Genomic DNA, 12,358 nt, shown 5'->3' with positions numbered 1-12,358 from the left:
CGACCCTCCGAGTAGATATTATAAAGGACGTTCTCGCCAAACTGGTCGCCGTGTTGCAGAAGATGGGAGCACCTGTTGCTGACTTGGCAACCCTAATTGTCGAGGATCAGGAAAGTCAACATGGGGATCCTAATGCTTTGCTCGAGCCAACACCCGAGCCCATTACCCCCGTAGCACCCCAGCCCATTACTTTCCCTGAAGGGGAAAATCCCACATTGGAGACCATAAACTCCGTTGCTCAAAATCCGGAGCCAACTCCGGAGCCAGTGCTACACGTACATAGTTTTTAAATATATAAGCACTTATTAATTTAAATTGCAACGCGTTTTAATATTTTATTATGATGCTTATTATACTAAACGACGCAATTTTCAGGAGGCGACTCATTGTGCTCTTTTGCTGCCTCAGTTAGGTGTTGCTAGTGATGGCGACTTAACTAAGGTTGCATATGGTGTGGCTTAGCCAACCAAAAAGGGCCAAACAGTGCATTTGATGCCTGTTACAAGTGGCCACATCAGTGTGATCGTGGAAACTATTGTAAAGGAGTTTGAAGATTTCTCACTCCCGGTTCCATTGCCAGCATGGAGCCTTGAGAAACTATCAGACGCCCTAGGTAGTTTCGTCACATGGCCATTTGCTTGGGTCCGATTCACTAGCATGGTAGGAATCATTTGTACCTTATTTATTTTTATTTTTTTAATTGCATGCTTACACTAATTTAATTGTATAAATTGAAATAGCAAAAGAGTCCAAAGAGATCTTGGAAAGAGATCGATTCCTCAGAAAAGGTGTCGACTGGGTCAAAGTCGATGCCAAGCACTCCAATTTTGACTGATGCGGAGCTAAACGATCTCTCTCAAGATTGCAAATGGCTGCACACTTGTGCATCTCGCCTGCGTGAGGAGGACCCAATAGTTGTATACCTGCAGAAGGACCAATTCTGCTTTTTTGAAAGCCCGTTTGTAATTATTAGTCCTAGTGACATTGGGCAATTTTTGAGAGAAGAGATGCTGAACGTAACTCTTATTCATGTCTACATGAGGTGATGCTCATTATCTTACAAATTAGGCATTGTTTTTTAATTGTTTTAATAACCGAATTACTAACAAAATTTTCTTATTCGTGAGTTTAGTGCAGTTTACGAGGAGCTAAATTCTTGCGAACCTCCAATAAAAATTTGATGGTTTTGCCCTGAGTCGATTTCGGGTACTAAATGTGTAAATGCTCCAGATGACGTCAGAGCATACATTGAGACTGCTTTGACTAAGTCCCTTACATCTAAACACACGTTCATTCTGGCTCCATATACGGAAGAGTAAGTTTTATTTTTGAAATTGAACTTATCTTTTGATTTTTAAAGTCACCTAATCTCTAATTTGTTGATTTTAAATTTGCGTTTGTCGTTTGCATTGGATACTTTTGGTCATATGTCCTTTAACGAACATTGTGCACGTCATCGACTCATTACAAAAATCTCAAAGCCCGTCGCAACACAAAATTCAAAGCGTTGTTGAATGCGTATGTAATATTAATTATTTTACCAATTTGATTTAATTAAGTGATATATATATATATATATATATATATATATATATATATATATATATATATATATATATATATATATATATATATATATATATATATATATATATATATATATATATATACATATATATATATATATATATATATATATCTATATACATATATATATATATATACATATATATATATATATATATATATATATATATATATATATATATATATATATATATATATATATATATATATATATATATATATATATATATATATATATATATATATATATATATATATATATATATATATATATATATATATATATATATATATATATATATATATATATATATATATATATATATATATATATATATATATATATATATATATATATATATATATATATATATATATATATATATATATATATATATATATATATATATATAGTATTACTTATCCCATGCGTTTCAGCACAATGAAAAAAGTGCGTGGACAAATGGGATCTACATCCAGAGCCACATTTCCAAAATGGACAGCAATAAAGGTACACAAATTCGTTTTTATGCGTTTTTAAACGTTTTTGGCACTTTTGCGCATAAAGTAGCTCAAACTTGGGTTGATTTGCACGAAACTTGGCACACAACATTATTCGGTATATATTATTGTGTTGAAGTGGTTAGAATTGAAAATCATTATCGTATGCTAGAACTTACGTGTTAAGTTGCGATTTTATGTGTTTATTAAGCGTTTTTAGCACTTTTGCGCATAAAGTACTTGGTGTTTTTTGCACAAAACCTGGCACACAAAGCTATTTGGTATATATTATTGTGTTGAAGTGGTTAGAATTGAAAATCATAGTCATATACTAGAAATCACGTGTTAAGTTGCGATTTTAAGGGTTTGTAAACGTTTTTGGCACTTTTGCGTATAAAGTGAGAATTCTTATTAATCACAAAACTGAATCCATATACATGAGAGACAACCTATTTTTATAGGTTTGTAGCTAGCTAACGGCTATAAACATCACGTGCTATACAATATGCCTCTTAAAACAAAAATTAAAAACCAAAACACTTAGCTTGGGCACTGATCAGCACTGATTAGTGACTGGCCCACCTTGCGCTCATATCCTAGTGAGCTGTGTGCACCACATTCATGGTTCTTGGGCTTTGATGGCTTGGTCCATGTATGGAGATCACGTTTCCATGGTTGTTTGGCTCCACGTATCCTTTATTTTTTCTTTATTTTTACCCCTATAAGTGGCTTGTTTAGCGTGAGGAAAGTACATGTTATCGAATTGGTTTATTGGATTTTTATGCTTGTTTTGTTGCTTTGGTATTTTATTTCATTTCAGGATCTAATCATCAATACCGAGCACAAACTAGCCCCTTTAGTTGCATACATTTCTCACCTAAACACCGAGGGCTCAAAGAAGTGAAACATAATGAGCCAAGGCACAAGAACAAGCCAAAAAGAAGCCAAAATAGATCCACTCGAGCAGAATAGGATCGAGCCAGAAGCTGAGTAATACATCGCTCGACCGTTCGAGCAAAGTTGGCTCGGGTCGAGCAAAGTGCATTCAAACATCCAGAGCTTCTCATCATCAGCAAGATTCAATCCAGGTGTACAGTACATCCGCTCGACTGGTCGAGCAAGATGGCTCGGGTCGAGCGAAGGTAAATTTCACATTCTGTCCAATTTTTGAAGTTTTTGATGTTGGACCTGATGGTGGTTTGACTGGTCGAGCGAAATGGCCGGTAGCAACATGTGCCATCTTTTTAAGCATCAGTCGAGGTCCAATTACATTTGTTGCTTCTAATTGCTGCTGCCAAGACTGCCAGCCACCCTACCCCATCCACTAGCGATGGCACTCCCCCTCCTACAACCTAGCGGTGCTGGAGCATCATGAAACCACCACCCCCCACTTGTTTTTGAAGCCTATAAACAGAGAAGAGGAAGAGGGAGCTATCATCTCAGTTTTCACCTTTCATTTTGAGTAATTTCTATGTATTCTTCATAGCATTGCTTTCATTTCAATTAAGAATTAGTGTTAGCATAATTTCCCTTTCAATTCAATTAAGTATTTTCACTTTCCAAATACAATCTTAACTACATCCTTTTTTATAATATTTATCAACTTGGAATTCTTCAACCATTGATGTACTATTATTGAAGCTTTTGGAAGGTATTTCTTTGAATCATCAAATCATCTTGTTCAACCTTAGATTGAACTTAAATGAGTAACTTCTATCTTTACTTATATTGTTTTCAATTCATGTCATTTAGTTATCTTTGATTGTTTTCCTTTAGTTTCATATATTCATGCTTTTAGTTCTTTAACTTATGTTGCACTCATCTCTTTAGGATACTTTAGTTTAATTTATTCATTTATGATTCTTAGCTTGTTTGGAATCTACAATTTCAATAAGAGTATGAGTGAGTAGTTTGTTTTGGCTTAGGATAGTCATCATCACCATGTATGTAGTTTGAATTGCTTTCTTTACCTTTGGCTTGGTTGTGTTGTTTATGGTTTATAATGGATTTTTCTATCATGTTGTAGTGTCATTGAATTGAGGGCGAGAGTCGATTTTTAAGGATAATCTATGCTTAAAAGTTAAGACATCTCCATGAGAATAGGTAGATGCTTTAAATAGAAATGTTGAATGTGTGCTTTATGTCTTAAATTATGCTTAGCTCCATGAGAATAGGTATTTGAGTATGTTTAGGAAGCTTTTGTTGCTCGACAGAGAACATTAGCACTTATGATGCGTTCTTCCCCATAACAAAATATCCATGACCTTAGGTCAACGTTTAGTAAACACTACTTTGGTAAGAAAGCCTAGCCTATGCCATTTAGCTTATTGATCATTTTATCCTTGCTTTTAGTTCATTGTATCCTTATTTACTTTTACGCTTTAAGTACTTTAATTGCTTGTTTTAATTATTTCTATCTCGAAACATCATATTATACGTTTTCGAACACACCAATCGATCGAGAAACTATTAACTTAACCCCCACTCCTTGTGGATTCGACCCGTACTTGCCGACGTATTACGCTACGCTGTGCACTTGCGGTATTACTATTGTAGGACGTAAAGTCGCGATCAAGTTTTTTGGCGCCGTTGCCGGGGAGTGGCGACTTTGTTAATTGTTTTTCTTGATTACTTAGTTCATTGTTCTTTATCATTTTAAGTTGTTTTCATTTTTCTCTTCACTTTGCACTTGACCCCGATTTTTGAGTGTAGTGTATGCAAACTAAGTCTCAACGACAAGAAAATCTTGTACCTATAAATCCTAAAATTCGGAGAAGAAGAAGGAGAAGGAAACAACGAAAAATGGCGGTAGAAGTCCCTTCGAGAATATGCCATGCCTGATGGGAGTCTAGGGTCGAGTATTGTTCAACCAACCATCACAGGCGCAATTATGAGATCAAACCAGCTTTCTTTCAATTCATTGATAAGAATCAATTTGCCGGGATTGAGATGGAGAATCCAAACGACCACCTAGATGAGTTCGTGAACAAGTGTGGGATTGTGAAATATCAGGGGATTTCTGATGAACAAATGAAGCTGATTTGTTTCCCCTACTCACTCCGTGCTGAGGCAAGAGATTGGTTAAGATCTAAAGGGCCAAATAAGTATCGCACTTGGGAGGCATTATCTAAGGCTTTCCTTTCTCGATTCTTTTACCACCCAAAACTGCTAAACTACATAATGATATCACCTCATTCCGTCAAGAAGATGGTGAAGCATTATATGAGGCTTGGAAAAAATATAAAGGGTTACAAAGGAAGTGCCCGCACCATGGAATCCTAGACTGACTCTTAATTCATAATTTTTACAATGGTCTAAGGGACGAGATACAAATTTCAGTAGATGCTGCAGCTGGATGGCCAAAATCCCCGAGGTAGCCAAGCAGATAATCGAGGAAATATCATCGAAATTCCATTGGAGAGATAAAAGGAATACCAAGAAAGGTGGAAAATATGAAGTAGATGCATTACTTGCCATTCAAAACTCTGTCCACGCTTATCAAGGAGGATGGACCAGTTGAGTGTAGGGAACACACTAAAGGCTTGTGAAGAGTGTGGAATTCAAGGTCATTCCCAATTAGAGTGTGCAGCAGCAGAATCGTCACCAAGCGAACAAGTTAATGGAGTCTACAACAATGGGAAGCCACTATTCAACCCATACTCCAACACTTAAAATGAAGGTTAGAGGCATCATCCCAACTTTTCATATAAAAATCCCAATGCATCATTGAACCCACCATCATATCACCAACCTCCACCAACATATAACCAACAACTCCCAGGATTTCAAAGACCTCTACCACAAAACTCACCGCAAAAATCAAATTTGGAGTCCATGATGGAGAACTTCATTGCCACTAAGTTCAAGATTAATACTGATACTTCTAGTGCCATCCAGCAGATTCAATCAACAAAAAAATCATTGATAATCAGATGGCACAGATGGCACAGCAATTAAGCAATCTTTCCAAACTAGTGGATAACTGCCAAGCAAACCGAGAAAAACCCCTCCGGGCATGTAAATGAGTCACACTAAGATGCGACACAACTTATAATCCTCCACCCATGGTTATTGTTGAGAATGATGAAGAAGAGGTGGTAATAGAGAAAGAAGCACCTGATGAGGGGGGAAAGGAGGAACAACCAGCACCTGCTCTAGAGAAGAGAAAGGAGCCCACCACTGATGTATATGTACCTCATGTTCCTTTCCTACAAAGATTAGCGCGTCGCAAGCTTGAAGAAAAATATGGGAAGTTTTTAGAAGTTCTGAGTAAGCTTGAAATAAACATTCCCTTCATAGATGCTATCACGGAGATGCCTTCTTATGCAAAAGTTTTGAGGGAGGTATTATCTAATAAAAGGAAGCTGCCAGAAACAGGCGTAGAAACACTAAGAGGAGAATGCAGCGCTATCTTAGAGTGCAAGGTGCCGAAAAAAGAGCTGACCTCGGGAGTTTCACCATTCCAGTCAAATTTGGTGAAGTTTTGGTTAATAAATCACTTGCTGATTATGCCGCTATCTTTATGCGAGAGGATCAATGCAGAGATCAAGCCGACAAGGATGTCTTTGCAGCTAGCCGATAGATCAGTAAGGTTTCCAGTTAGAGTTGTTGAAGATTTGCCAGTTCAAATAGGGAAGTTCTAGGTCTGTTGTTATTTTGTGATTATGGATATTGTTGAAGATCATGTCATACCTATCATTCTTGGGAGAGATTTTTTCAAAACTGCACGGGCTGTTTTTTATGAGTTCAATGGTAAGCTTACATTGAACATCTTAGGGGAGAACGTTGAATTTCATCTTCCATCAATGATGAAAGGACCCCCTGATGAATCACTATACAGAGTAGAAGTAGCAAGGGATGAGATTATGCATCCACAGTATGATGACCCTTTAAGGTCAATCTTAGAAGGAGTTGAGGATGAAAGGTGCTCAAAGGCTGCAAATTTAAAGAAGTTGTTAGATGAACTAGATTTCTATATGGAACCATTGATGGAGACAGTTTTGGAGGCTTCTGTGACGGTTAAAAAGTTTAGATCCATGCCATCTCAGGTAGATCTTAAACCCTTCCCTCTTCATAAAAATATGCTTATTTAGGAGAAAATGAAACTTATCTTGTAATTATTAATGCTAAATTAAATAATACCCAACTTGACTAATTGATTGCATTGATTAAATATTTCAAGAGTGTCATAGGGTATTCAATAGATGATATCACTGGTATAAGTCCATCTTTTTACATGCATAGAATATTTCTTGATGATGATCATGCCACACCTATAGAACCTCAAAGGAGATTGAATCCTAATATAAAAGATGTTGTGAGAAAAGAGGTTCAGAAATTACTTGACGCAGGCATAATCTACCCTATCTCTAATAGTAGGTAGGTTAGCCCGTACATGTAGTGCCCAAAAAGGGTGGCATGACTGTTATAAAAAATGATAAGGGTGTATCAGTATCCACTAGAACAGTCACGGGTTGGAGAATGTGCATAGATTACAAAAAATTAAATAAAGCAACCCTTAAAGATCATTTCCCTTTGCCTTTTATAGATCAGATGTTGGAACGTTTCGCAAACCATTCATATTTTTGCTATTTAGATGGATACTCTGGATTTTTCCAGATCCGTATCCATCTAGATGATCAAGAAAAGACCACTTTTTTTGTACGGAGCATCTTTCGAAGCATTCTTAAGCAACTTCAAAAAGGTGCTCCGTAGGTTTAAGGAGACCAACCTCACCCTAAATTGGGAAAAATGCGATTTTATGGTGCAACAAGGGGTAGTGTTAGGTCATGTTATCTTCAACAGGGGCATTAAGGTAGATAAAGCAAAACTAGAGGTCATAGAGCATTTACCTCCTCCCTCTGATGTAAAGGGAATAAGGAATAAGGAGTTTCCTTGGTCATGCTCGTTTTTACCAAAGGTTTATCAAGGATTTCTCTAAGATTGCTAGACCTCTAACTGAGCTCCTCGCCAAAGATGCCCCATTCCTGTTTACTAACGATTGCCTTGAAGCTTTTAACAAATTGGAACAGGCTCTTATCTCTACTCCTATTATCCAACCGCCAGATTGAAACATCCCCTTTGAAATCATGTGCGATGCAAGTAACTATGTTGTAGAGGTTGTCTTGGGTAAAAGGAAAGATTGCAAGTTGCATGCCATCTATTATGCGAGTAAGACATTGATCCAGCTCAAATGAATTATGCAACAACAGAGAAAGAGCTTTTGGTAGTGGTATTTTCCATAGAGAAATTGAGGCCTTATCTGTTAGGTTCAAAGGAGATCGTCCACACCGATCATGCAGCTTTGAGGTACTTGATGGCAAAGAAAGATGCTAACCCTCGTCTGATTCGGTGGATTCTCTTACTGCAAGAGTTTGATTTAGAAGTGATGGATAAGAAGGGTGCGGAGAATGTTGTTGTCAACCACTTATCCTGGCTGATTCATGCTGGTGGAGCAAGTTTGGAAGCTCCAATTGATGATTCATTTCCAGATGAGTGTCTCTTAGCTGTATGCACGAAAAGTGTTTTATGGTATGCTTATTTGGCTAATTATCTAGCAAGTGGAATCATTCCTGATGGATACTCATCTCAGCAGAAAAAGAAGTTTTTCTATAATGTCAAGAGACATTTTTGGGAGGAGTAGTTCCTATATAGGCTTTGTGTTGATGGTATAAATGAGGTGCGTTCCACAAGAAGATGTACCTTCTATTATCTCACATTGTCACGATCTGCCCTGCGGAGGACATGCTAGTACCTCCACGACTGCTGCAAAAATTCTTCATTGTGGTTTTTATTAGCCTTCTCTGTTCAAGGATACACATACCTATGTCAAATCCTGCGACAGATGTCAAAGAACAGGGAATATTTCAAGAAGAAATGAAATGCCACTCGACAACATCCTAGAAATCTAAATTTTTGATAAATGGGAAATGGATTTCATGGGACCATTCCCATCCTTCTATGGGAATAAGTATATCTTACTGGCAGTTGTTTATGTGTTAAAATGGGTAGAGGCTATTGCATCTCTTACCAATGATGCGCACATGGTTACCAAGTTCTTCAAGAAACACATTTTTCCGCGATTTGGCACACCGAGGGTATTAATTAGTGCTGGAGGACAACATTTTTTGGAAAAGAGATTCGAAGGTGTATTAAAGAAATATGGGGTTTATCAAAGATTGGTCTTGGCTATCATCCGCAAAGTAGTGGCCAAGCTGAAATCAGCAACTGAGAGATCAAGAGCATTTTGGAGAAGACGGTTGCAAGGTCAAGAAGAGATTAGGCGAATAAGTTGGATGACTCTCTTTGGGCCTACAGACAAGCATTCAAAACCCCTATTGGAACCACACCATACAAGTTAGTCTATAGGAAGTCGTGCCATTTACCAGTAGAGCTTGAACATAGATCATTTTGTGCAATCAAAGCCCTTAATTATGATCTACTGCGTGCTAGTGAAAAGAGGTTATTTGATATCAACGAACTTGATGAAATACGTTTGGATGCATATGAGAGTTCAAGGCTATACAAGGAAAAGACCAAGCGATGGCATGACAAGGCTCTTATGAGAAGGAGCTTTGAAGTTGGACAATTGGTGTTACTATTCAACACCCGTTTAAAGTTATTTCCAGGGAAACTAAAGTCACATTGGACGGGTCCATTCAAGATCACGAGGGTATTCTCCTATGGTTCCACTGAGCTGTCGAATGCGAAAGGAGAAACATTCAAGGTGAATGGTCAAGGTGTCAAACACTAACGCGCAGGTGAGCCTTTAGCAGGGCCAGTGGTAATGCCGCTTGAGCCCGCACGTGTTCTCAATGAATAATGCGTAACAGTCAAGCTAACGACCATAAATGAGCGCTTGTTGAGAGGCAACCCAACTATGGTATGTTTTTGTATATTCACTTTTATTTCTTGTTTTTGTTAGTTAGGTTGAGAAATCCGCATAACTGATGCTGCAAGGTCGAGCAACGGGGTATTTCAAATATAACATTGCACTTCAGGTATTCTAATTGATTATCAGCTGAAAAAACCTATCCGCTCAACCAGTCGAGCAACGTTGGCTCGGGTCGAGCGATGAGCAGACAACTACAGTGAAATAGGGGATTTGCTTGACCTGTCGAGCAGCCCTTCATTAGCTCGCTCGACCACTCGAGCAAATAACTTCATTTTTTCCAGTAGCATCAGGTGAAAAACAAAATGCAAGGAATGAAACATGTATTTCACTCGACAGGTCGAGCGAGATGCAGATTCCGACAGAATTCACGTTTAAAACCAAATTTGCTCGACTAAATCCTTATTTCTCACTCGAGCAATATCATTTCCTCCGCCTTTCTCTCACTAAAAACTCAAACCATAAGCTCTAAAACCCTTCAATCCTTCTACATTCACTCATCAAAAACAACATTTCACTATTCAAATTCATCAATTACATCCACATTGCTTCATTCTCAACAACATCCATCCAAATAGGGTTTGTAGGATTGAGGTAAAAGTTGTTAAATTATTCAAGATTTGAGTTTTTATTTGCTTTCTACTAATTAATCTTTGCTTTTTAGAAGGGATTTTGTATTCTTTGCTTGTTTAATCTTTGTTTTAGGAAATTCATCAACCAAAACAAGCTATGGCACCAAGGAGGCAAAGGAGGAGAGAAAGGACTCCATCACCACAAAGAATGAAGATCAACGAGATAAGTTTCAAATCTCAAAGATAGGCCTATGATTCGTATTAGGTTTATTTGTGCTAATGTGCTTAGAAACCTAGGATTGTTTGAGTATGCTATGCATTTTCTTAAAACAACAGACATGGGTTTTATGTTCAATATGCATAGAGAAACATACCCTCAGTTAGTCCTCGAGTTTTTAAGTTCCTTAACCATAACACAAGATGACTTTGGGGAAACCTCATTCTATTTTAGGATAGATGGAATTGAGGGGCAACTCACTACAACTGAGCTTGCTGATTTATTCGGTCTGAACGACATGGGGGGAGGATTAGACCATGAACAGCACCCTTCCCATATTAGGCCGTTAATATCAGGAGAACACTTGACTAAGCTGCAGAATTTAGTTCTGAAAAAGGTTCATCATCCTATTATCAGGATTTGGCTCAAGTTCATGGCATTCACTATCGCGGCCAAATCTGAGTCCAATAAGGCCAATAGTAACGATCTGATTATTTTAGGCTCATTCCTCTGCCCTACATGGGGTTTTACCTTTAACCTAGCTAGACTTCTAGTCCACACATTCCGCCATACCATTAATCAACCTAGTAATGTTCGAATACCGATACAGTTTAGCGGACTCATCACCTAAATTGCTATGCATTTTGGTTGGACAGGAGAGGGGTACTACCTAGAGAGGCCACCACCATCAGCATGAGCAACCTAGTTCAATCTAAGTGGCTAAACCATTCAAATGGTCAAACATGGTGAAAGCTTCATGACCGAAAAATAGGTATCCCTCTCCCCACCCAAGCTCTTCGCAACTTAATCCCCAATCGTCCCACATATCTCTTTGGACCAGAAGGGCGGGTACCTGACCCTCTAGCAGTGGAAAGGCCACCACCACAGGCTTTCCACAACAAGTACTTTCGCCGGAGATGAGGTGGCGCTTCTTTTACATACGAGGAACGTCACCCCTCACCTGCAATTGAGCATGGAGGCGCATCCTCTACCTTTGAGTTTGGTGGCACCTCTCATGTAGCACCTCCACCCCCACCTTCACCCCATCATACCGACCCTGATCCCGTCTTGGCCTCTTTACAGTGCTTACATCTGTGTATGGGCGGCTTTGATCAGAGGTTTGACTTGATAGAGGCGCAACAAAGCCGGATCGACCAATTCATGGTCGATTACTAGCGAAGCCAATATCCAGATATTAGCATCATTATTGGCAAGGGTATATTGCCCAGTATCATGTGCACCCATCGTGGTACACACCGCCACCAGGTGATTTTGGTTATGTTTACGGTTTTAGGGCGGAGGTAGTACGTCTTTTGGTCCTGGAGCATAGGAAGAGGGAGATGATGATGAGGAAGATAATAATAATGAGGGAGATGAAGAGGATGAAGGAAAAATCACGACCCCACGGGATTTTTAAATTCTCCACTATGTTTAAGGCAATTCATTACAATTACATTAAACACCTTACTTTACTCGAAGTGCATCAACTAGGCCCAACTCTCTTTTCTATTGCTTTACTCAAAGCAACTAACTTAGCTTCACCAAAAGCTAAACTCTTCACTAGCTTCACTAAAAGCTATCTAATTCCCC

At 38.3% G+C, this 12,358-nt stretch overlaps 2 protein-coding genes across 2 annotated transcripts; both read left to right on the top strand.

Moving 5' to 3' along the window:
• The first annotated feature begins 6,152 nt into the window (after nt 1-6,152).
• Nucleotides 6,153-6,731, top strand: LOC130826510 (uncharacterized). The gene has a single exon (XM_057692093.1). It carries the CDS (start codon nt 6,153-6,155, stop codon nt 6,729-6,731), a length of 579 nt encoding a protein of 192 aa, XP_057548076.1.
• A 2,286-nt stretch (nt 6,732-9,017) lies between these two features.
• Nucleotides 9,018-10,806, top strand: LOC130826509 (uncharacterized). The gene is made up of 3 exons (XM_057692092.1): nt 9,018-9,444; nt 9,513-9,827; nt 10,685-10,806. Exons 1-3 carry the CDS (start codon nt 9,018-9,020, stop codon nt 10,804-10,806), a joined length of 864 nt encoding a protein of 287 aa, XP_057548075.1.
• Nucleotides 10,807-12,358: the final 1,552 nt, after the last annotated feature.

This window comes from Amaranthus tricolor, chromosome 11 (assembly GCF_026212465.1).
Source record: "Amaranthus tricolor cultivar Red isolate AtriRed21 chromosome 11, ASM2621246v1, whole genome shotgun sequence".
Lineage (NCBI taxonomy): Eukaryota > Viridiplantae > Streptophyta > Magnoliopsida > Caryophyllales > Amaranthaceae > Amaranthus > Amaranthus tricolor.
Note: the sequence above shows the minus strand (reverse complement) of the source record. Positions and strands in the feature narration are given on the sequence as shown.